Raw genomic sequence first — 27,327 nt, 5'->3', positions numbered from 1 at the left:
AAATCACAGCATTCTGTAGCTTTCTTAATGATGTGGAAATAAAGGGAACTGGAGGAGGTTTCATTGCTGAGTTAAGGAATTGCTGGATATAGTGAGAAAGCAGTTCTTTTTACTGTGTGTGTGCTTGTGGGAAATATTATTAAAGATTTTACTGGACATGGGAGGTGTATAAATGGAGTGTAGTTACCGTATTTCTCATTGTTCCTAATGTTACTCTTGTTTTGTGTTTTACATATGGAAATTTTTGAAAATATTTATATAGCTGGCCTATGAACATTCATTAGCCTCAGAAATATGGAGAATTCAGATCCAAGTCAGATGGGCTCACGGCCTAGCGATGTGGAAGTCTTCCCTCCACATTCACATACTGACAGAGTAAGTTTACATTCCAGAGACTCTGTAGACTACGTAGATGCTCAGACTGAAGAGCCAAGAAATGAGAATGATGTCTCTTTAACACATAATTCAAAATCCTCATCTCCAACATCAGAGGCAGAGTACAATTCCTGCACCAATTCCCCAAAGCAGGAAAGATCTGGTTCTGAGGACAGTCAAGGATCACAAGCAGAGGCAACAACAGGCAGCATAAGCATGAGTGCCAACATTGCAGATAAGTTGAACAGGCTTAGAGTGTCCAGGGAGAGCCCTGAAGAAGAGTCGGAACATAGCTCTGAGAATCCTCGTTGGGAAGAGGTACGTGACCTGCCAATCCAGGATTCTGATGACTCCTTGGGTCCGTCCAAGAGACCCACACCCAAGTCATCTCTCCGTCAGGTTTTCCCTTATGTCTCCTGCCTCCCATTTGAAAACAACATGGTCTTTTGCTTTGTTCTGTCAGTTTGGGATAATATTGTGGGCCCTCAGACTGTTTATGTGTGGAAGAGGAAATCTTTCCCTTCACAAAAAACATTTGAAGTATTTGATGAGCCAGTTAATATAGAAGTAGCTGAAGATAGTATGCAAGCTGGTCAGAACATTCTACAGCAAGAAATTAATCCTGAGTCACCATCATTGAGCAAAAGCTGGGAGAGCCAAGATACTGAAGATTGGGGACAATCAAGAAGACACAGTACTGCTTCAAGTAACTTGGGGAGATTATCAGATCGAGGCACACCACCAAAGCAAGTTGGGATTCATTCAAAACCCTCTTTATCTAATAAGTCATTGAATAAAAAAAGGAAAAGTGTGAGCAGCATAGAGAGTTTCTGTGAGGATATTGGGAATAGCATACTAATGGAGTCACTGAAGGCTGTGAAGGCTGATGAAGAAAGACATTCACCAAAGGAAGCAACCCAAAAGACAAGTGATGCAGGAAATGATGCTGCATCAGAGATGAAACAGAGGTCTGAGACTGCAAAAGAAAATGAGGAACGAGGTAAGTCTTGCCACGTTTCATGAATTATGTTTGGATGTTTTATCGAAGAACCTGTCTAGAATGCTTGAAATACTAAGCTTCCCAGATTGGTGAATTTACATACTACACAGGGTTTAACCTCATCGTACTATATAAAGAATGATTGCTCCAGGAATTAGAGTTCCACATATTTCTTCACCTCAACTTGATGGAGATTTTGTTTTTACTTTTGTATCTTAGGTTTCCATTAAAAAGTGGCAGAATGAGAAAATGTACAGTGGCTGTATATAGTTTAACACTTCTTCAAGACTGGTTCAATATTTTAGTGTTAAGCTGTCTTCACAGCTTAGCATTAAAAATGGAGAGGTTGTAGTTTTTAGGTTTAATTAAGTTTTAAAGAGAAGAGTTTTAGTTATGTCTCATAACTACTCCATAAATTACCAAGTATCATGTATGGTAGCGAATAGCCTGTAACACAGGGCTTCAGCTTGTTACCTCCAGTGTTTCTGTCTCTGCCTAGATCAACCCCTGTTTGAAGCATCTTAGGAGGTAACAAGGCATTGGAGATAATGATGAAATATGAGTAGTCTTGTGTTGTGATCTACTCTAATGCCATGTGGTACTGTATACTTTTCAGTGTTTATACTGGTACAGTACTGTACTTCCATTTTTAGGCAGAATTGTATGTGTATAGCTATTGCACTGTAGGTTACAAAGTACTGTACTTGAGCTTTTTTGTTGAGGTAAAACCCAGTTTAGTAAACTTATATGCCAATTGGTAAAAAGAATTACCTTACAGTACAGTACAGTCCTCCAGAGTGCAATCATTATTTTCTAAAAATATGAAAACTTGTAGAACCTGATTTTTCAATAGTGTATGGATCTAGAGTTCCGAACTGATTATATCCAGATGAGAGTTTATCTGTATAATCCAAACTCAGTGAAGTATTACTATATAGTCAAGTACAGTATAATATAATGGCCTGATTTTGTAATCATGCCAGATGTTATGAGGCCTTCGTGGAAGGAATAACCAGCCAAGGTTTGGAGAATAATGCTTTTTGAGTTAATACCTTTAATGACTGCTCCAGTTTTCTTTGTTAATCCACCAAAAAATTGGCAAATTAATAGGCTTTTATATCATAACTGGTGAATGTGCTTGCAGTCATAATAGTGCTGGGTAATACCCATTTATAATGCAAGAAACGGGAGAGGTATGTGGGAGGTGGTCCCTATTTTTGTACATTGCAAAGGCAAAACCTATCTCATTTTGAAGGCTACGCAGTGCCAAGAGTATTGATATGTATTACTTTTGGTCTTCCTCTCCCCTCCAGAAAAAAAAAAAAAGGTCTATCTATCTATCTATTGCCAGACGCCTCAATCCCGTTTGGGGTGGCCACAAACAAATCGCCTCCAGGTCACCCTGTCCCCCGCCATCTCGCTGCCCTGCTCCCAACTCACATCCCCCTCTCTCATATACCTCTCCACCCCATCCCTCCCTCTCATCCTCGGCCTCCCCCTCCCTCTTCCCCCCTCCACCTCACTCACATGCACTCTCTTCGTCAGTCTTTCACCCTCCATCCTCTCCACATGGCCAAACCACCTCAGTGTGTTCCTCATAACGCTTCCTATCACATCCACATCCACACCACAACGCTCCTTTACATCCTCGTTCGTCAGCCTGTCTCTCCATGTGACTCCACAGGCTCCTCTTAAATAACTCATTTCCACTGCTCTCACTCTTGACTTGTGTCCTTCCAACAACGTCCAAGCTTCACTTCCGTACGTTCGAGTTGGTATCACAATACTGTCATGTAGTAACTTTTTCACTTCCATGCTCACTTCCCTGTTTCTTATCACTGCTTTCAAAGAACCAGCAGTCTTTCTTCCCTGCTGTACCCTTTCAAGCACTTCACCTTCCAAACCTCCATCCTTACGCATCACACTACCCAAGTACTTAAACGTACTCACATTTTCCAATTCCTCACCATCCAACCTCGCTGTACATTCACTGACTTCACCTCTCTCAAAGACCATCACTTTACTCTTCCCTACATTCACCTTTAGATTCAGTTTCTTACACACTCTTCCAAACTCATCCACCAAGCCTTGCAGCTCCCCTTCGTCTTCACTCAACAACACAGTATCATCTGCAAACAACAGTACAGGGAGTTTCCAAACACTATCCTCTCTCACCAGGGCCACTCCAACATCCACCACCCTACCTTGTACCTCTTTTATTACCCCATCCATGTACAGATTGAACAACCATGGAGATAACACATCCCTGCTTCAACCCAACTTTCAAAGAGAAAAATTCACTTAGTTCACCATCCACACACACTGCAGCCTTCGCACCATCGTACATACTCTTCACAGCATTCAACAACTTCCCATCTACTCCATATATTCTTAACACTTTCCACAATCCTTGTCTCTCCACCCTGTCATATGCTTTCTCCAAATCCATGAAAGCCGCATACAACTTCTTTCCCTTCTCTAGAAACTTTTCCACTAAAGATCTAAGAATGGATATCTGATCTACACAACCTCTTCCTTTCCTAAAGCCTCCCTGTTCTTCTCCAACTAATTTCTCTGTTCTTTCTCTAACTCTGTCAGTAAGTATCCTACCATACACTTTTCCTGTTATACTAAGAAGACAAATGCCCCTATGATTACCACACACTTCTTTTTCCCCTTTTCCTTTGTACATGGGAATAATTATACCTGACTTCCAATCCTCCGGGACTGTACCTTCCTCCCAGGCCAATCTGCACATCTTCCACATCCATTCTACTACTATCTCTCCCCCATGCTTCAGCATTTCACCACACACTCCATCAATTCCTGGGGCTTTCCCTGATTTAACTTTCTTCATTGCTTCCACAACTTCTATCCTACTGATGTCTTCCTGTCTTCTCACCTCCCTCCTTCTCCCAGCCATTCCCCAGCCACTTATACTCGCATTACTTCCATCCTCTATGTACAACAATTCCTTAAAGTGTTCTCTCCATCTGCTCAATTTTTCTCCCTTCTCCACTAGCAATCTACCATTTTTATCTTTCACTCCCCTGCTAACTTCACTTCCACCCTGTCTTACTCTTTTCACCTCTTTCCAGAACATTTTCTTACAGTCCCTCCACTTCACACTGAAATTCCTTCCAAATTCCTCATCCACTCTCTTCTTACTCTCTCTTACTAATCTTTTCACCTCTTTCTTTCTACATATAACTCTCTCTTCTGCCTCTCAACTTCTTCCACGCCCCTATTTCTCATCCATTCATTGTATGCTTTCTTCTTTTGTGCCACAGCCTGTCTCACCTCTTCAGTCCACCACGCTGTTCCTTGCACCCCCCTCCGTCTTCTCTTCCTTCCACACACCACGTCACATGCTGCGCATATTTCTTCTGTAAAAATCCTACACACACCTTCCACGTCTCTCATCTGCTCCAATTCATATTTGCCCAATCGTTCCTCCACTTCTCTGTTATAAAATAAATGCCACTCAGGGAGCATCATAATAATTGTTATATTTGTAAATTACAGTAAACCCTCTCTAATTCGAACCCGCATAATTCGGAAATAGGTTGATTCAGATTTTTTTTGACCACCAGGCAAATCATTTTAATTCAGATAGAAATTAGAATTAAACGAGACAAGTCCGAAAAGGGTTCCAGTGATAATTGGACATGAACAGTTTTTGTAGTGATAAGTGTAGTAATAAATGTAATTTTTAAGAACTGTACAGTACCTTCGGTATGGTTAAGTGTACTGTACTCTACTGGTGTGTTGCAATACTTCATTATCAAGGTTTGACAGTATTTTATTTTTTGTATTGTGCACTCTTTAAGTATAAAGTAATAATGTACTGTACTGTTCAAGGTTTTTGTGAAAAAGCCATGTTTTAGTGAGCGTGGGTGTGATTTGGGGATGTGGGCAAGCACGAGCTCCAATAATTTGGATTTTTGGATAATTCGACATAGGGTTCCCCTCAATTAATCCGAATTATAGAGGGTTTACTGTAAGTAATAAAACTGACAGGTATTAGGTATTGCATGTCTTACTCACAGGACCAGGAAGTGCCTTATTGGCTAGGAGGCAGTTGCCCAATGACCCTTCTTCCTCCCTGTGGGAGCACTGTCCATTGGGACAAGTGAATGCAATAGTCGAATGCTGGTCCAGAGTGTGAACTCATGACTGTTCTAAAAGGGCCAATGCTTGTTTTTTTTGGAGGCAAAAGCAAGCAATCTAGGCCAGGGGAACATGGTGGAACCTCTAGGTCCATTATGCCATTTTGGTTGGTTGTCCTTCCTTCCATGGAACACCTTATATGGCCTTCTGTATAATTTACCTGAAACAGATCTATTGTATTTTCATTTTTATACAATTGCTGTTAACAATGGACGGTATGTAACAGTGTCCAAAATAGATGTTCTTAATTTGATAAGGTAGCTACTGTAGAATTGCACTGTGTGTAATTTATTTGTAGGAAAGAAATCAAAGTATAGCAGAAACTTGAGATTTATGACCTGTTTTGATTTGCATTAATCACCTTTGAGAAGTGCATTTTAGATAATTACTTTACATATGCAAGATTAATACTGTTTGAAGAGAAAGACTATGTGATTTGGAAGAGAGTAGAACTTCATATTGGTGAGTCAAGAGGAAGATGAGAGCAAGAGAGAGATGGGAAGCTAAAGCTGCTTGAAAGTTGTTCTTTCATTGCCTTTCCCTGTTGGATGATTCACAGGAGGAAGTAAGGTGTTAGGAACTTATTTGGTATTGTAGGCAGTGTAGGGTATAATGATGTACTGTAGATTTGTAGTACACCCATACCCCGATATCCGGCAGTGTTGTGTACCAGTGGGAGTGTTCGGTCAGTGAGTATGCTGGGTATCGAAGCAATTTTTCCTGTAAGATACTGAAATAAAGCCAGAGATGTGTTCCAGACCCAAACCCAAACTCTCATATACTGTACCTTACTCAGTTAATAGAGACTGACATAGAAACACCATCGGTAATGTTATTATCCTCATAAACAATATTGTTGCTAAAAAATGGCAATTCAAACATCATATGCAGGAGGGTAGGGTGGTGGGACGTGTGGTGTTGAGAATCTTCAGGGGGCAACTGATAGTGATGGTCAGGCAGGCAGCTGGCAGTAGCTATGCCAAGTAGGGATGGGGGAGGGCAGGCGAATGGAGAGGGAGACAAGTGGAGGTGGGGGAGGGTGGGAGACAGAGAAGGAGACAAGAAAACCAGACAGCCCTACTACCTCCCCCCCCCAGTCTCACTCACTCACTCACTCACCAGTCAATCACTGTCACACACACACACACACACACACACACACACACACACACACACACACACACACAGGAGACAAGCGGGGGTGGGGGGATGGAGAGGGAGACAAGCAGGGATGGTGGAGAACAGAGGTACAGGGAGGGAGACATCCTTGGCAGTGCTGAGTGTGTTGGGGGATGAAGGAGGGACAGGGAGGGGAGAAGAGAGGGGATGGAGGGAGGACGAGAGGACCGGGAGAGCCTCATTTCAAACCTAGGGAGAGATAGGGTGTCGGAGTAGAGATGCAACGGACTTTCAAATTGCTCAGATTGTGGAACTGTTCCCGTATTTCTTGTGTTCGGTCCAGCGAAGCACCGGTTATCGATGCGCCGGACGACGGGGTATGGGTGTACAGGGTTTGTATGTATGTGTGTATGTGAGTGATTACTGTGCAGGGTACTGTAGTTTTCATGATTGTGTTCATGTTTTAAATAGCCAGTGGAGCTGAAGTAAGGGAGACGTAGCTACTTGAATTGTTTTTTACATAAATCCTGTATGCATATTTCAGTAGAGTAGGTAGTTACTTACAGTACAGTATGATTCACTTCCATGCTTGTAGCACAGGGTGGGCGAGGATGGTGGTGTGGGAGGGGGCGACTGCGAGTAGGTAGTGTGGCGTGGTATGTGACCGAGCATAGTGTGGGTGTAGGGCAGGTGGGTCCAGCCTCAGACAAGATCACTTCAGTTCTTCATGTTGTCCCACATCAAGGAATCATCATCCTTGCAGCCAGGTTAGTAGGTTTATGAAATACTGATACTTGTACAGTAGTTTTCATATCCTCTCTTTTTCAATTATATAGTAGGTATTTAAATTCCATTTTTTCTTATAACTTTTATTGCAGGCTTTGTTCAGCTTTTCAGAATAAGTTTACAATTATATGTTTTGTTTTCTATCCAGTAACCTCTGCATGCTTTGATGATATTTGATCACCACCACCACTGACCTAATGGCAGTGAGCCTGTCCATCCTCCCACCAGATTTCCAAATTTCAACATTCCATCTTGTTTTCTGTCTGCCTCTTCCTCCTGTTCCACCTCTGAGTTACCACTGTGATACCTGGAATGGTTGCAAGCCCTTGGAACGAGAATGGCTTTTAGCTGAATAGACTGAGCTTGATTTCTGTCTGCCTCTTCCTCCTGTTCCACCTCTGAGTTACCACTGTGATACCTGGAATGGTTGCAAGCCCTTGGAACGAGAATGGCTTTCAGCTGAATAGACTGAGCTTGAATGGATATGAAGGACCTGGATGGACCTAATTATACCTGAATTGTCTTAAACTGACCCTAAATAACCTGATTTTGTGTGTGTGTGTGTGTGTGTGTGTAGTAAGAATAATAATAATAATTTTCACAGTATTTATTCATTGCAGCCATTAGCTTAAAATACACAAATTGTTAATCTGGTACCCTAAATTAATGGGGTCAGCAGGCTGACCCTGGATGCTCCTGATGAGCACCGACACACTATCAAGCCTCACCAAGGTTAGAGTGGGGCTATATCCCAAGAGGACAGACCGTGTAATCTTTACCCCTCTGAGTTTCAAATCCTTGCGGGTCTTCCACCACAGCATGCCTTGAGCTACACTCGACAGGTGAGAGCTCACCTAATGCACCCAAATAGCACGGTCCGAGTGGGGCTCGAACTCAAGTTACTTAAATTGAGAGTCGAGTGCTCTGTCAACCGCGTCACCATTGTGTGTGTGTGTGTGTGTGTGTGTGTGTGTGTGTGTGTGTGTGTGTGTGTATTTACCTATTTGTAGTATATAGGAATTGAGCGATGCTCGTGTTGTCCTGTCTCCATATCCACATTTATCTAGTTTACTTGTACACACATGAATGTTTTTTTCCTGCACCACCTTTTTGTCTAAGTCGTTCCAAATACTTATGTATTTACCCAATATACCTAATTGAGATACACACGAAATATGCTATGCTCGTGGGTTCCCATCGCTGTTTCTCAGTAAGTCAAATTTAGCTTTAAACTCGTTTAAGTTTTTAGACTGGATGATCTCTTTGTCCAGGCAATTCCATAAATCTATACTTCTGTAAGGAAAGCTATATTTCTTGATATTCTTCAAGCAGCTTGACTTTTTCAATTTCATTCCGTGTCCTCTTGTTGCTCTCTTATCCCATAAAAACAGATCTTCTCGGTCAATTTTATCTAATCCCACCATGGTCCTGAACACAGCAATCATGTCTCCCCTCTTTCTCCTTTCCTCTAAGGAAGGCAAATCCAGCTTTTCCAGCCTCTCTCTGTATGACAGATCTGCCAGCTGGGGACCATTTTGGTTGCTGTTCTCTGTATTCTCTCAATCTTGTTTATATCTTTCTTTTTGTGTGGTGACCACACTACCGCTGCATATTCTAACCTGGGGCGGATCATGGCCACTATCAATTTTTTCATCATCTCCTCATCCATATAATGAAATGCTACTCTTATGTTAGTCAGGAGTTTATAAGTCTCTCTAACTATCTTATTAATGTGCTTTTCAGGTGACAAACTATCTTGGACCAGCACTCCTAAGAGTTTCTCTTCTCTCATTTTAGTGATTAATTCATTACCCAACAAATATTTCATTGATGGCCTCCTGGTACTTTTACCCATTTCCAATATTTTACATTTCTTTACATTAAATTTCATTTCCCACTTCCAGCTCCAATCATGTATCCTATCCAGATCCTCCTGCAGCATTTTACAATCTTCCTCAACCTCTTCCTTCCTCAAGATCTTTACATCATCAGCAAACAGACGTGTGTGTGTGTGTGTGTGTGTGTGTGTGTGTGTGTGTGTGTGTGTGTGTGTGTGTGTGTGTGTGTGTGTGTGTGTGTGTTTTGTTTTGTGTTTAACTCCATCATAACCATATTCATGTGTCACAAACTAGCATTTTGCCTACACATATGGGGCAACCAGAGGTGAAATGGCTTTGGCATCCAGCACACCATGAGAACTTAGGTTTGGTTCTTGGAGTGGTCAGTTAGTTGGAGTCAGTTTCCCCATTGTTCCCGTTCACTCAGCAGTACAAGTGGGGACCTGAATGTAAACTGATTCTTGCTGGTCATGTGCTAGGGGAAGATTGGAACTCAGCAAAAATTGGTGCTTACTATAGTGATCCTGTTGTTGCTCAGGGACATAAATTTAAACCTTCTTTTTCTTCGGCGCATCATAAACTTCAAACGAGGACTGACTATTGTAACTGTAAAAGCTTTTTCCAGGGGAATAGGAAAATACAGAAAATCTTCATGGGAAAATACACAAAACTTTCATCATCTGATAGCTGTTTTGACATTCTTGTAGGTACTGAGTTCACAGTAAATTACAAAAAGCCTGCCTATTAAAGTTTCTTTCCTTCCAATAAAACCAGTTCATTCATTTCCCATTGTTTACAGTATTGGATGCATGAAAAAATGTGATAGAAACAATCCCTAACATATCGAGGACTCATTGTGCAGTTCAGTAATTCCATTTGGTCATGCAGGTTTACAGTGGAGGAAGAGGAGGGAGCCACACCATACTGCCTGTCCATGGTTGTACCAGTAGAAGAGTATGGTACCTTCATGCCCCTTACTCACACAGTCACCACCTGGCTTCTCACTACTGCTGCCACTGCTAGGCTTCTGCTAACAAAGGTTAGTCATTCTTAAAGCCACTGCCGCAGTCACTCATTAGTCAGTCAGAGTAACTTCTACAGTCGCTGCTTGGCTCTGTTCACAAAGTTTAGTTATCCCTAAGGGAAGAGGTGATCAGATGGTTAGCCCTTTGGCTACATTGCACGTTCATTGTTGAGAGAGAAAAAAAAAAGCCCATATGCCTTGACTCTACTGTAGTCCACTTTCTCAAATTTTTTTTCTTTTTTTCACCTACACGACTTACATCTACCACTCATGCGTGAGTGTGGCTGTGACGCTAGTTGCTCTAGCTGCCACCAGTGTCGGGTGGCAGCGCTTGTAATGTAAATATCCAACCTGCCTCGACTCATGGCTAACCACCTATGCACCACCCACGCACTTGAGTTCTTCAGCCTTGGACTTTTTTTTTTTTTTTTTTTTTTTTGTTTTTTTTTTAGCCTCCTTCAGGTAAGATTTATGCTAGCTATCTAAATAACATCAAGATCAATGCATATCGCTAACCGTCAGTTTACGTGCGTTGCCAGAATAAAGTGCCAATATATGAGGCGTCTTGTGGACAAGGGGCGGATGCGCCCTTTTCTTACTTTTGAGTTATAAGCGTTTAAAGTTCAGGTATAGGTGGCAGACTTAGAATATTACAGAATAGCATGTTATTATATATCATTAGAATCCTCTGGAAGAGGCAAATTTATACTGCAGGAAAAACACACACACACATACACACACACACACATCACTGAATTATTTTTTGGGTAATGAATTAATCACAAAAAGGAGAGAAGAGAAAGATTTGGGAGTGCTGGTCCAAGATAGTTTGTCACCAGAAAAGCACATTAACAAGATAGTTGGAGAGACTTATAAGCTCTTGACTAACATAAGAGTAGCATTTCATTATATGGATGAGGAAATGATGAAAAAATTGATAGTGGCCATGATCCGCCCCAGGTTAGAATATGCAGCGGTAGTGTGGTGCCCACACAAAAAGAAAGATATAAACAAGATTGAGAGAATACAAAGAACAGCAACCAAGATGGTCCCCAGTCTGACAGACCTGTCATACAGAGAGAGGCTGGAAAAAACTGGATTTGCCTTCGTTAGAGGAAAGGAGAAAGAGGGGAGACATGATTGCGGTGTTCAGGACCATGGTGGGAGTAGATAAAATTGACAAAGAAGATCTGTTTGTATGGGATAAGAGAGCAACAAGAGGACATGGAATGAAATTGAAAAAGTCAAGCTGCTTGAAGGATATCAAGAAATATAGCTTTCCTTACAGAAGTATAGACTTATGGAATAGCCTGGACAAAGAGATCGTCCAGTCTAAAAACTTAAACGAGTTTAAAGTTAAATTCGACTTATTGAGAAACAGTGACGGAAACCCATGAGCATAGTACATTCCGTGTATATCACAATTAGGTATATTCTTAAATATTTGGAACGACTTAGACAAAGAGGTGGTGCATGAGAAAAACATTCATGTGTGTAAAGGTAGACTTGATAAATGTGGACATGGAGACAGGACAACACGAGCACTGCTCAATTCCTGTATACTACAAATAGGTAAATACAAATAGGTAAATACACACACACACACACACACACACACACACACACACACACACAGAGTAAAACATGAGATGGTGTTTTTTCAGCATATAGTAATTATTGTTCAATCAACTTGAAATTCATTCCTGTATTAGATGTAAATGAAACTAAGATGCTGTGAAAATTTTAGCCAAAAATTCCTATAATTAATATTTTTCCTATAATTATTAATTAAAAATTTTCATCTCCTTGTCAGCAACAGGTTGTTTTATTGTGTGTATGATAACCATTATATTGTTAATGACTGACACAATGAAGTTATAATACTCACCAACTATTTACAACTCCAACCGCACACCAATATGAAGAGGGGGGGAGGGCCTGATGGTTAGTAGTCGAGGACGTCATTGGAGGGGTCGTCCACAACTTCACTCTTTTCCTCATCCATGTTGTCTTGGGTTGCAAACAGGGTGGTGTATGCAGGTGTGTATGCCACAGGGATGTACTGAAGGAGCTCCTTGAGGTGTTGTAGCTTCCTATTCATAGGTACACCTGAGGGGTACTTCTTTGGGAGGTCTACCTGTGCGAGGTCAAACGCAGGGTCGTGCTCCTCCGACCTGCCCTTCTGTAGTTTCCACTCTCGTACCTCGTGGTAGTTGTCGCTATACCCCCCGCACACCTTGACACCCTGGAGGTAGTCATTATCTGCCATAATGCGCCGAGCTGCCTTGAAGCCTATGTTCATCTGCCGGGCCTTGGTCGTGTGCTGCTGAAGGACGTCAGAGTCAAAGAAGTCGTCGGCTGTCATCCTGACTACGGTGGCTGGGTCTGATTTTCGGCAGGACTTCATGAGCGTGATGTAGTGCTCAGTTGTGTATACTTCCATGCCCTTGAGGTGCTTTTCTAACACACCGAAATCCCGGTCGCAGGGCAGGTAGCTGTGCCCTGGCTCCAAGTAGTAGTGGTGTATTGAGGAGAACTGGTTGGAGTGAAGCAGGCGGAGGTATAGGACCACGATGTTGATATTTTTGTCTTGCCCCGCTCAGTTGTCGCTAAAGACCAAGAATTTTAGGATATCGTTGGGCACATAATTCTTGATAAAATGGAGGAGACAGCTGGCCACCTCACACGAGCCTCGCCTGGCCTCGCTCTTGTTCCACACATAGAAGTATGGATGGTTGGCTTTCAGGTCGTGGATCCCCAGATTATACGTCCACATTTTGCATCTGTAATACTGGGCACTTGCAGTCAGTTGTGGCGTGGGCAGTGTCTGCTGCAAGTCCACTGCAATGGCAAAAACTGTGGGTGTCTTGTCTTGTATGTAGACATAAATGAAACTTCTGCCTATCTTGGCGTGGCACTGATGCTCATGCCTCTTGAGGGTCAGGGACACAAGTTTTTCCTTGTCGGCCACAGGATCCAGGGACTCGAACTGTATCTTAAACGTGTCACAGGTGGAGCAGGTGTCGCTTTTGGGAGCAGTGATGCTTATCTTGTAATCCCGTACTTTGGCTATGAACCGGGACAGAATAATGGCGTTACATTCCAGTCCCTTCTCCTCCATGTAATCCTGGAACGAAATACAGGCCGGTCCAGCTAGACCCCGGGGGCAGGTACACCTTGTCTGGGTTCTTTGCCCTTGAGTAATGGGACTGGCATGTAGGGAGTTTTTTGCAGAACTCTTCAACCATCTCAAGTAGCTCGGGGGCCATCTTGTTTGCAGGTTCTTGGCGTCCACGTTGGTCCGGGGCTGGGGGGGCAGTGGGGGAGAGAGAGGCCTTGGCCAACACATTTCACACTCACTTGTCAGTAATGGCATGAATATTTAGAAAGGCAATGAAACAGACATCAATAGTAACATTATCAACCACCACATTGTAACTTTTCCCATGCTTCTTTCTACTTTCCTTCCCCTTCACTCTTGGCCTTGCAATTTCTTTTGTGTGCACCCTGGCATTAATATACTGTGACTGAAGGTCATGGCTTTTCAATGCCCAATATGCCTTAAATAGATTGTTCACATTCTCCAACCCCACTTTTTCGTAACACTTGTTCTTACAGGTACAAGCCGGGCCTACCCTCTTCTCATCCACAACAGCTCCATACCTGTTGACATACCCCTCACCACTGTCTCTTTTGGCCTTTTTCTGGGACTTTAGCCAAGTCTCGGGCCTTCTTTTGTGTGAAGGCACGAGCGGCGGTGTATTGGCGTTATCCTGGTTGGTAGTACTCGCCATGACACCGAGTAATTCACTCGTAATCTCAAAGTAATGCGGAGTGTAAACAAAGCCAGGCTTCACTCACGTGCTTTGGGGGATGACTAGCGGGGGTGCTAGCGTGCGTCTGATTGGCTGAGAGGCGGCCCTTTAACTCTGACAGAGGTAGCCGCTCGCCCATTGGCTGGGCGCGTGCTGACATTCGCCCCTACTGCTCTGAAATCCCAGACCCTCCTCGCCCTCCTCCTCCCCTCCACGTGTGCAAAACAAGGGAGATTGAACCTAGAATTCTGAACCTGCATGGGTCGGAATCGGAAAACACTCTTCACCACGAGATTTTTAGTGCTTCCATCTATCGGAAAACATGCATAACTCATTTTTTATGGGGGTGGCGCATTCGCCCCTTGTCCACGAGACGCCTCATATGAAAGACGAGTGTTATCTGCTGGGATCTGATCAGATGTTTCTATCCATTATCATTGTCACACTGTGTTTCACATATAATCTATCTGTTGGAGGTATACAGGTATATATATGCAAGTTATTGTAGCTTATCCTGTTTGAGATTGTACTAGAAAAGAAGTGTATGTGGCTGATAAACATGTGTGATAAAGTTATTGTGAAAAGATCATTTTTAGGCGTAGGCCTAGCATGGGAAGAACGGTGTTTTTTCCCCTTTGTCTCTGAAGTGTGATTAGAGGTAAACCACTGTTATGATGCCCCAGAAATCGGAAGACATAAAAAAGTAACTAAGCATCTTGTATCCAAATTTGAAAACAAGAAACATAAGCCAAACTGCTGTGTGTGCAGTATTGAGCCCTCAAAATATAAGCTGACAGGTAAGGGACAAAGTAAAAGGAAACAAACTTCATACTTTAGCAATGAATGTATCAATAAACTTGCATTGTGTCTCCTCATCCCCTGTTTCAAGATATGTCACACTCAGAAAGTGTACAAGAGGGTATGTCAGTGTTAGATAGGGTAGATAAATTGTAGTTACATTATTTCTATTTTTCATGGAACATGACAGAATGTGGTCCCATTACGGTTGTATTTTTGATTGCTTAGATTTGCCAGGAAGTCATAATTTAATTTTTTTGGAATATTACATCATTATTTTCCATGGAAACTTTGGCAGTATACTTTTGTAGTTGTAACAATAAAACATGGATAATTTTTGTTTTTCCAGGAACATGATACAATGTGATCTCATTACAATTATATTTTTTATTGTTTAGATTTGCCAGGAAGTCATCATTTTATTTTTTGGAATATCACATTACTATTTTCCATGGAAGCCTTGGCAGTATACTTTTGTAGCTGTAACTTGATAAAGCATGGATAATTTGCAGCCTTTAGTATGAATTAGACCACATATACTCCAGTATGATGAGTGAATGGAAGCGTGGCCCATTGGATTGGGCAATTTTGGGCTGTCTGGACGTTGCTACTCCTCACCCTGCCCTTGGGTGGGAAAGGAGGTCTGGATGATGATGATGATGATGATATTTTTATTTAACTTTTTAAAATGCAATTTTATTTAATTAAAAAAGGTCATCCCTACGTGTCAAGTGGGGTTGGTGGAGGATTAGTGCCCCTCCCTGTAAAACAATTAACTCTAAGCCCTTGGCCACCCCGTTTGGGATACATGGCGTCTGGCAATGAATGAATGAATGAAAAAAATCAATTTTGAAAAAACTTTCAACTTTCAAGCAGTTCTAATGCTACATACAAAAACTTTATGTATACATAAACTTATGACATCAATCAGAAACAATGGAAAAGCATTTTCATTTTTGGGTGTAAAAATGCCTCTCAAAGGGGCTGTGCTAAAATTGACGGTGGTACCCAAAGGGTTAAAGAAGCGATTTGCTATCTGAAAGGATATAAGGTCCATTCCAGGCTGGAACAAGGAATAGTTGCATGCCACCAGGGATAATTTTTTTTTTTTTTTTTTTTTTTTTTTTTTTTTTTTTGAGGCAGATGTTAGTACTGTATGGGGAGTAGGATAGTTTAGTGTGCCAAGAAATTATAGCCATAAAAATGTATATATTGCACATTATTAGTTTTTTGTAGCAGTTTTTATATGAGTGTTGAAATCACCCCAAATGTGGATGTGATAGGAAGCATTAGGAGTTCGGACATCTGTAGAAAACAGCAGTGAATGGTCCGTTCATCGACCTCCAGTCATCCAGGACATCCCTAGGGCAAGTTAGGACAGTTGTATCTTTTTAAAAAGTTATCAAACTATCAGGTATGTGGAATTGGATGCATTTTTTTTTTTTTTTTTTTTTTTTTTTTACTAAAAGCAGATTTTAAGTACCCTATGTGTGGCTGGCTGATTGAGCTAAGAAACGGTAACCACCAAGCAAAATAATGCTCTGTATGGAAGTGAAGCATGGACCTTGTTGGAGGGACAGAAGTCAAGAGTGAGAGCAGTGGAAGTGAGTTATTTGAGAGGAGCATGTGGAGTCACATGGAGAGAAAGACTGACAAATAAGGAAGTGAAGGAATGTTGTGGTGTGGATGTGGATGTGATAGGAAGCGTTAGGAAAAACACACTGAGGTGGTTTGGCCATGTGGAGAGGATGGAAAGTGAGAGACTGATGAGGAGAGTGTATGTGAGTGAGGTGGAGGGGGAGCGAGGGAGGGGGAGGCCAAGGATGAGATGAAGGGATGGAGTGGAGAGGTATATGAGAGAGGGGGGTGTGAGCTGGGAGCAGGGCAATGAAATGGTGGGGGACAGGGCGACATGGAGGCAATTTGATTGTGGCCACCCCTTACGGGATTAAGGCGTCTGGCAACAGAGAGAGATTTTACACATATACCAGTATATATATATATATATATATATATATGTGTGTATGCACAGTACATCCCCCTAGTACGTGCCTATATGGGTGGCAGAGGATGTTGTGTACTAGGAATTCGCGTACTGTGAATACATAAACTTATGGGAAAAATTACATATGGGCGGCACCCCCCTTCTTGGGCAACCCTTGAGACGCCTTTCAGACCTAAGTATTATACTATACATGGAAACTAAGACATATTACCTAAGATAATGTAAACCAACAAGATTATGGCTTTACTAGGTAAATCATCAAGGATATGGCTTAACTGAACCAACAAGAATATGGCTGCTCACCTTTACCCAAGAGGACAATAGGTGTGATGGAGGTAAGAAAAGGATCCGAGACAGGATGAGGCACCTAGCGTGCATCTCCTGCATCACCCACCACACCACCTGACACACCACCTTCCTCACCACTTTCGTCACCAGCACTTTCAGCACTGTCACTACCTAATGCACTCACTTCGTTAATAAACCCTTCAAAGTCTATTTCTGACAACTCAGACATCGAATCAGCCTCTTGATCCTCCTCAGGATATGGCTCTTCTGATGTTGAAGGCGGTGATTCCTCACTTTGTTCAAGCCGAAGGAAACGGGTGATGAGTGTTTGCTTGCGTCTGTTTACTTCCTGGTTGTACTTGTCAGTGTAGTAGCAGAAGGTTCTGTCCAGTGAAGACATCACCTCCTCCACTCGCAACTGAGAGCGTTCGATGTCCTTGAATTCTTCTTTGAATTTATCAAGGGCACACAGTACCTTGCTGATCTTCATCATGGTCAAATCTTCACTCTCCATCACTTGTGTTGCTGCCTTTTCTGCTGCTATCTCCTGCACAAGGTGGGCGGAGCATAGGCAACCATTATCGCTTCTTGGGGGGGGGGGGGGCTATGTCGTGTACACAGGGTAACCCCGGATTTAGGCCACCCTTTGCTGTCCGTCTCACTTGCAAGGAGTTCAATTCGCGTACTAATAAAAAATGCACTAAAATAAAAAAAGAACATGTCCTCGCATACAAGGGGGATCGCGTACTCGGAACTCGCATACTGTGGGGATGTACTCTCTCTCTCTCTCTCTCTCTGTATATATATATATACAAACATCTTTTCTATCGCTGCATCAGTGGTCACTGCTCCTCTGAACTGTCTGCTTGCATCCCTCCACCTCTATGACATGCACATAGCACCTGTCTAGCAACAAATTTTCATCTCATTTCTGTCCTGCTCTCTAATGCAAGAGTTGACAATTATTCCTAGTCCTTCATGTATGCAACAGGTCAGCTCTGGAACTGTCTCCCTCTGTCTGTATTTCCCACTTCCCATGATCTCCAGTCTTTCAAATGCAGTGTGTCCAGGCATCTCAAAACAAACAGATCTTGAATTTGGCCCTCTTTTGCATTGTTTTTTCTTTTGTTTTTGTTTCTTTTTTCTTGGAAGGAATAGTTTGCAGGCTCTGACCTTTGGTTCCTTCTTCCTTGCATATGGATATATAGATAGATACTGAGTGACAAGCCAAATGGTTTCCTGTGCACCAGGAAACCGTATACTGCACTGGGTGGTAACCATATAACCAAGTTTTGGCGCCTGGTGGTTTAGTGGGTAATTATTGTGCTCCAATCGGATTGAGCCAGTGAAGGTTTATATCCAAGGGGTGGTTGGGGTTGATTGCTCATGTAATGCCACTCAGGAATGAGTGAGGCTGGTAACTCTCATCTTAAATGTCGGGACCAACTGCCTAGCCCCGGGCTCATACGCTCCTCATGGGGCAATGTAGGATTGGATGATGGATGGATGGATGATATATATATATATATATATATATATATATATATATACACAGTACATCCCCACAGTACACGAGTATATGGGTGGCAGAGGACGTCGCGTACTAGGAATTTGCGTACTGTGAATACATAAACCTATGGGAGAAATTACTTATGGGCAGGACCCCCCTTCATGGGCAACCCTTGAGACCCCTTTTAGACCTTAGTAATGTACCGGTACTATACAGGGGAACTATCTAAGACATATTACCTAAGATGGCTTTACTAGGCAAAACAACAAGGATATAGCTTAACTAAACTAACAAGAATATGGCTGCTCACCTTTACCCAAGAGGACAACAGGTGTGATGGAGATAAGAAGAGGATCCGAGGCAGGATGAGGCACCTAGCGTGCATCTCCTGCATCACCCACCACACCACCCGACACACCACCTTCCTCACCACTTTCGTCACCAGCACTTTCGACACTTTCACTACCTAATGCACTCACTTCGTTCATAAACCCTTCAAAGTCTGTTTCTGACAACTCAGACATCGAATCAGCCTCTTGATCCTCCTCAGGATATGGCTCTTCTGATGTTGAAGGCGGTGATTCCTCACTTTGTTCAGGCCGAAGGAAACGGGTGATGAGTGTTTGCTTACATCTGTTTACTTCCTGGTTGTACTTGTCAGTGTAGTAGCGGAAGGTTCTGTCCAGTGAAGACATCACCTCCTCCACTCGCAACTGAGAGCGGGCTCCTACGCTCCTCATGGGGCAATGTAGGATTGGATGATGGATGGATGGATGAGAGATATATATATATATATATATATATATATATATATATATACACACAGTACATCCCCACAGTGCACGAGTATATGGGTGGCAGAGGACGTCGCGTACCGTAAAACGCTATAACTTCGGACATTTTTTATGTGTTTTAATGAATAACTCCTCGTAGAATGGTGCAATTTTATTCCTGTTGGTGTCATGTGGTAGCCAGGGAGAGTACCTACTAACTCCATATATTAAAAAAATTAGCCAAGCTAAACTTGTGCTTTTTTTTTTTCATTTTCAAGTGTCCGAAGTTAGGAACAAATTTTCTAACTTCGGACAGCTCTTCCAAACTTCGGACATCCATGTATTTTCCCTTTAAACATGAGAATGGTTAATGGGATCTATCTCTGGACACACTGGCCAAACTTCGGACACTTGAGAAGTTTTTAAAAAATGTAAAAAAAAATATTGGGCACTCGTGACCAAAGTTATACATATATATAGAGAAGTATCCCAAAATATCTTCTTTTTGGAGCTCGTAATTTCATATCACATTAAATTGCATCATATCACATTGTAGTGAGGTATTCTGGCCGTAAATAGAACTAAGAACTATTCACGAACTTTTTGAGATGAAAAAATAAAATAAAAATGCACTGCATATACCCAAAACTGTAAGAGGAACTGTCCTCATTTTCCTAAACAAAACTTCATTTAATTATCAAGTATCTACCTCATTGACTCAACAAATGCATACCGAAATAACATAATATGATGTTGAACATTTCTTACAGGTTCTAAAGACACACACACACACACACACACACACACACACACACACACACACACACACACACACACACACACACACACACACTGTCACTGCTGTCATCAACCATTGGGTATACAAATATGTGAGGTGTACCCTGAACGTGTTTGAGAAACCTGACATGTATTTCTGGTTTTACCTTCACAATGATAGCAATATAATGCCTATATCTGTCTTTGGTATCAAAGGGAACCCTCACAACTACCCAATCTGAGGGAACAACTTTATCCCCAATAATCTGGGTAGAGGTGGCTGTCAGGGGAGATGCTTGTGCTTTATGGTTGGGTGCAGATGTGGAAGTGGAAGGCTGTGCTGCTATCTCTGCTGTATCCTCTTGTGGCTGCAGTGGCTGGGGTTGTGGATCATCAACTTCACACTCTTCATGCTGGCTCTCTGTTTCATTTTGTAGTGCCCTTGTAGTAATACTCATGCCCGGTGACACATTCAACCTTTTCTTTCACCTTGGTTTCGCTATAGCTGGACTTGAGCTTGACTGACTGGTTCCATGCCTCATGTCCTTCAACAATTCCAACACTGAGCTGTCTAAGGCAGTACTGGTAGATGGTCCTGGTGTACCAGTATCAGCTGTATCTTGGATTGAATCTTCTGGAAGTCTTGAGATGGATTTCTGTGGATCAAGAGGATAAATGCCGCACTTCCTAAACCCACTACGTAGGTTGTCAGCAATGATCCCTTTAACTTTATCCACCAGTTCGGTCAGTAGTGCTGGGAAGCAGTCTTTAGGTAATGAAGCACTCAGCCTACCAACAGTAGTTTTCTTGAAGTTCTCGAGGATCTTACGCCAGTGCACTTTTAGAGGCCGGAACACAGCAACATCGAGAGGTTGTGTCAAGTGTGTGGAGTTAGGTGGTGAGAGAAGAAAGGAGATATTATGTTTCTCACATGACTCAATAACACTGGGTGATACATGGCTTGCCAAGTTGCCTCCTATAATGACAAATCTACCTGTCTTGCGTTTAGCATAGGGGAGGATAATTTTGTGGAACCAGTCATCGAATGAACACGAGTCGAACCATCCACTGGGGGACCTATTGTATAGTGTTCCAGGAGGGCCCCCTTCAGTCCAGGTATCGTAAAGATGGATAGCTTTATACACCACATATTGAGGGAGTAACACACCAAATGCAGTTCCAGAGAACATAATAGATATTGAGGATTTTGTTGAGTTCATGATTCTCTCTGGATATTTAGTGCCCCGCCTCACTATGACTTTCTTTTTACCTGGATCATCAGTAAGATTGGTCTCATCAAAATTTATTATGTTCTCTGGAGGCACACCTTCTAGTGATTTTTTCAGGTTACTGTAGAACTCGGCTAGCATGGCTCTTGTCACTCTGGCTCTGTCAGTCTTTATATTCTGGGACAATCGTCTACTAAGGGTTTGTTTGTGGCGCTTGAAGAAGGAATGGGTCCATTTAACACCAGGTACATTGTTACTGAATCGTGACACAACAACCCCTCGTTTGTCTAAATATGCTTTCACTAACATCCTCAAGTCCAAATTGTCGAGTGGGAATCCCCATTCTGCCAATGTGAGGATTCTCTGACACACCAGTAACTCTTCATCATGGCTTAATGAAGTATTACGTCCCACTTGTTTGCAATGTTTTTGTATCAGGTAATCATGTAATGTGCTCTTTTTTAATTTATATTTTTCAGCTGCTTTGCGCACACTCATGTTCTTGTTATTTATGTCATCTTTAGCCTTTTCCAGGGCACTTTTGGACACTTTACTTGTGTAGGCTCTTTTCTTCTTTATAGGAGATTTCGCTGTTTTAGCCATGTTTTTCTGTTTATATAATTAGCATCACTTTACCATTAATATTATTGTCTGTCCGAAGTTTGGACTTTATTTGGCTCAAATAATTTGTCTGTCCGAAGTTAGGAATTTTTTCTGCAAAATAAAGAAGTATTCATTAAAGCAGGCATAGCAAGATTATCCATGCATATATTTTGAAACAGTTTACTTCCCAGTACTTACAGCACTTTTCTACATATAATCGTACTGTTCACTTTTTTACAATTGAAACTGTTTGTTCTGTGTGAACAAAGTTTTGCAGGGTAAGAAAATTCAGTTATTTTTTCCAATGGATTCACGAATTTTTTTCACCCACACATATTCAAGCTAGTTAATAGGATTAATACATAATAGTCTTAGAGGATTACCCTACCTACCCACATCATTATTTTTTGCAAATATCGCACTCTCTTCCAATAAACTTGAATTATTACATTTTTTTACGAAATATCCGAAGTTTGGACGCCGTCCGAAGTTATGGCGTTTTACGGTACTAAGAATTCGCGTACTGTGAATACATAAACCTATGGGAAAAATTGCTTATGGGCGGTACCCCCCTTCATGGGCAACCCTTGAGACCCCTTTCAGACCTAAGTAATGTACTATACAGGGAAACTATCTAACACATATTACCTAAGATAAAGTAAACCAACAAGATTATGGCTTTACTAGGCAAAACAACAAGGATATGGCTTAACTGAACCAACAAGAATATGGCTGCTCACCTTTACCCAAGAGGACAACAGGTGTGATGGAGGTAAGAAGAGGATCCGAGGCAGGATGAGGCACCTAGCATGCATCTCCTGCATCACCCAGCACACTACTCGACACACCACCTTCCTCACCATTTTAGTCACCAGCACTTTCGACACTTGCACTCGTTGATGCACTCGCTTTGTTCATAAACCCTTCAAAGTCTATTTCTGACACCTCAGACATCGAATCAGCCTCTTGATCCTCCTCAGGATATGGCTCTTCTGATGTTGAAGGCGGTGATTCCTCACTTTATTCAAGCCGAAGGAAATGGGTGATGAGTGTTTGCTTGCGTCTGTTTACTTCCTGGTTGTACTTTTCGGTGTAGAAGCGAAAGGTTTTGTCCAGTAAAGACATCACCTCCACTCGCAGCTGAGAGCATTCGATGTCCTTGAATTCTTCTTTGACTTATCAAGGGCACACAGTACCCTGCTGATCTCCATCATAGACAAATCTTCACTCTCCATCACTGGTGTTGCTGGCTTTGCTGCGATCTCCTGCTCTGCGTCGGCCTCGTCCACTCGCTGCACGATTTCCTGGGGATCCTACTCTGTTGCTGCCGAATGTAAACCCCTGATCTCCTCCTGCGAGAAGGCCTGGAATCCGGGCATAGCTTGTGCACTTGTGAGAGTGGCTGCCTTGGCAACAGCCAGGGACTGAAAGCTGTTTCCCAGTGCGATTTCACACAGGTGCAGTACAAGGAGACGCCAAGCATGATTAATTGTTGCAGTGGTTATATCTGCCCAAGAGGACAACAAGAGAGTGATGGCATCCTTGAGGTTGAATGACCACCAGAAAGCCATAATAGTCTTTTCAGGAGTTGAAGTTGGTTGTGCGGGTGCTGTGCATGGTGAGCATGAAGCGGGTGGCAAGTCCAAACCATCCTCGGCATCCATGACGTCACTCCCATCTGTATTCAAGTCAAGAATTGCCTGCAGTTCCTCACAGCTGTCGTTCTTGCTGCGGAGGTGATCGTAGAGGCGTTGGTGGTATAGCTGCTTGACCGTTGCAATCAACTGGTCTAGTGGTTGGATGAGAGAGGTTGTTCTTGGGGGCAGAAAAACGATCTTGCATTCCTTGCTAAGGTCTGCTAGCCAGGTTGGATGACTTGGGGCATTAACAAGGATGAGCATCACCTTGAAGGGGATGCCAAGTTCCCAGGATTTTGCCTTGGCATCAGGGATGAAATGCCGGAACAGCCACTCAGTAATGATGCTGCTTCTCATCCAACCATTGGGGTTGCTGTACCAGTATACCTCGCTGTCATCCATGCATCGCAGATTCTTGTAACATCTGGGGTGTGCTGCAGTATGCACCATAACAGGCCGCATCTTGTGTGAGCCTGATAAGGTCACGGCAAACATGACTGTTATCCTGCTCTTGTCAATTTTTCTGCCCCAGGCCTGGCGCTGGTGCTTACTAGTATAAGTACACTTCGGCATAGCCTTGTATTATAGGGCTGTTTCATCAGTGTTATAAATTTGGTCCCTGCTGTAGCTGCCCCCGTCGATTATCCCCTTTAGGATGGCTGGATAATCCCTGGCCACCATTTCATCCGCTGATGCATGCTCCCCCGTGAGCCGAATGTGACGTAGCTCCTTCCTCTTCAGGGAGCGGCAAAGCCATCCCATGGAGGCTTTAAATGGTTTCTTAACAGCAAGCTTCAGAGCTGCAGCTTTGTAGAAAATCTTGGCCTGGTCCCTGATGTAGCGCCCGTTCAGTGGAGTTCCTTCCTTCTCCTTCCTCTGGATAAATGTAGCCAGGTACCGCTCCATAAGAATTATAGCCTGGTTGGTCAGCCTCCTTCTTCTGTCCAATGACGCCGTCCCATATGTTTTCACAGTCTTCTTTATGGCCTCCCTGTTAGCCCATATAGTTCGCACGAACGATTCTGCCAAGCCTAGTTCCTTGCCAATGGCCGTGTTACCCATCCCACTTTCCTTCTTCCTAATGACTTGCATCTTCATAGCATGGGTGATACACTTCTTCTTCCTGGAGGAGAGGGCAGACATCTTGGCTCACAGAAAAAATAGCCTCTGAGTACACAGGGATGTACCTGGAACGGCAGGTGTACCCACTGTGCATGTGTGCTTCCTTTGCTGGGACTCTCACCTCACCACTCTCCAAGCGGCGCATATGGGCAGCACGTGACGAGTGAGCAGCATCGACATCACAAGCTGGGCGGAACGTAAGTAACCGTTATCGCTTCTTGGGGGGGCAATGTCGTGTACTCGGGGTAACCCCGGATTAGGGCCACTCTTCGCCCCCCATCTCATTTACAAGGGGTTCAATTCGCATACTAATAAAAAAAAAAAAAAAAGGGGGGGGGGGGTCCTTGTGTACAAGGGGGATTGCGTACTCGGAACTCGCATACTGTGGGGATGTACTGTATAGAGAGAGAGAGAGAGAGAGAGAGAGAGAGAGATACCAAACGTGTATGTACCGTATAGTAAAAATGCATAAAGACCCTGTAAAATTCAGATTCATAATTTCCTCCAGAGTATGTGCAACAAAATCACTGGCAAAGAAACTATCACATATTTATAAATTGATTTACAAGCAGCACAAAAGATATTGTTATAAACTAAATTTATATACAGGAATCGACTGTATGTGGATATGTGATAACTCAGAAATGTGCAGAAAGGATATTGCTTTCATCAACCACAAAAGAAATGCAAGGAACGTAGCAACACATGGTTTTTAAACGTTATACACAACGATTGAACACGAGGATATAAAAAAGGAGTTGGAATGGTCAGTGCAAGTTGCTTTTAAAGGACTGAATAAGAATTTGACTGCAGTAGGCGAACACGAAGGATACTGGGTAAATAAAAGAGATGGCAAAAACTTGACATTCTCAGAGGATCAGATAATAGATATGACAGATTACCTGGTAGAAAACTGCTTTTTTACTTGTGGATATATGGTTTTCAAACAGTGCATAGGAATACCCATGGGAACAGACCCAGCCCCATTCATGGCAGATCTGTACTTATATAGTTATGAATTCAAGTGGATGGAATGAATGTCAAAAGTTCAATATTCAGTAGTGAAGAAATTTAACAAAACTAAACGATTCATTGATGCTCTAATATCCTTAACCCCTTAAGCGCGGGCATGTCGGAGGTGGTCTGTGCACCTCACACGGGGATATTCATGCTTCGACTGACTTTTTAAAAATATTTGCCAAAAACCAGATATTAGTCCTAGAATATTATAATTACATATGCATATGGCAGATACCTTCAGCTTTCTCCTGGGATGTTTGTTGAGCCTTCATCGACTACTGTAGGACTTGTGGAGACTTCTGAAGTTGGGTAATGAAGTCTCCACTTTACACTTCCCAACACCCCATAATATGATTACCACAGCCTGATATTATCACTAGAAACACTATTCTATGATTTTCAAGTAGTTTGGAATAAAAAAAAAAAAACACTGAAAGCAATGTAAATTACGAGCACGTACCAGCTTCCCACCCGCGTTTGTTCCCTGTTGGTATTCTGTCATTTATTATTCATATACACATTCACACTTTATGTTCCTAGTACATTGTCACACTTATATATATATATATATACAGTATTTATCCATAAATTTCCTTCAGTAATAGTAGTTTATTTTTGCTCCAGGCATTCACTTTCTCCTTCAGTAAACTAGCGTAGAGAGCAAAGCTTTCACTGTCATTGCTCCAAGTATTTGTTCTCATATTCTTATACAGTATTAGTAATTATTTACATTTCTATTTTATTTACACTGTGTTATACACTGTCACTTTCTGTAACTAAGGGCTCCTTTCCCTTGGAGCCATAATGAACTTGGGACACTGAAGCACTTGTAGTTTATCACCATTTCCTCCACTGGCTCATCACACGATTCACCAGAAAGATTATAGTCACTGTCCATCATTATCATGGATAAATTAGCCAGTTCACGCTCCACAGCAGTCACGTAGTCCTTTACTCCTTCCCACACGAGGTTTAGTAGGGGTAGAGGTCACAAGGCCCTCTAGAAGCAGCGGAAATGGAGGGTGCGAGTGCTACATGGTTTCTTCTCAAGAGACAACACTGAACTGAATGATGAGGCGGATATGGAGCCGCCAAGGGTTGACAACGTCAACGAGGTGACAGCTGCTAATTTATATGCTGTGGAACGATTGGCAGGAAATCTAGACAATACATAATAAATTAGGTAGTTCCAAGTGAATGTAAATATCACTTAGGCTTCTCCCTTCCTTTCTTATATATATTTTCAAGGGGAAATAAACAGGGAAAATTAGCGAACGAGTACACGTGGGGTGTTGCCAGGTGATAATTAGCCAACTCCAGGTGTATGGCACTATCAATTACCTTTTTTCTTTTTTGTATATATTATTTTGTATAAGAATAAGGCATAGGGCTCATTCCAATGGATGAAATGAGTGGAAAAATCTGGGCAAGATTTGCC

General features: G+C 42.4%; 1 protein-coding gene across 1 annotated transcript in view; it reads left to right on the top strand.

Moving 5' to 3' along the window:
* Positions 1-294: 294 nt before the first annotated feature.
* The window catches only part of LOC145406150 (uncharacterized), a 108,158-nt gene continuing 81,125 nt past the window's right edge, over positions 295-27,327 (top strand). The window contains exons 1-3 of the mRNA XM_080277347.1: positions 295-1,375; positions 7,260-7,431; positions 10,177-10,327. Of these exons, the coding sequence (XP_080133473.1) occupies positions 295-1,375; positions 7,260-7,431; positions 10,177-10,327 (1,404 nt within the window). The remainder of the gene's footprint in view (positions 1,376-7,259; positions 7,432-10,176; positions 10,328-27,327) is intronic.

This window comes from Coenobita brevimanus, chromosome 69 (genome assembly GCF_032717465.1).
Source record: "Coenobita brevimanus isolate Jiangsu-jjx chromosome 69, ASM3271746v2, whole genome shotgun sequence".
NCBI classification, from domain to species: domain Eukaryota; kingdom Metazoa; phylum Arthropoda; class Malacostraca; order Decapoda; family Coenobitidae; genus Coenobita; species Coenobita brevimanus.
The sequence above is the reverse complement of the archived record's forward strand: the minus strand, read 5'-3'. Positions and strand labels throughout refer to the sequence as shown.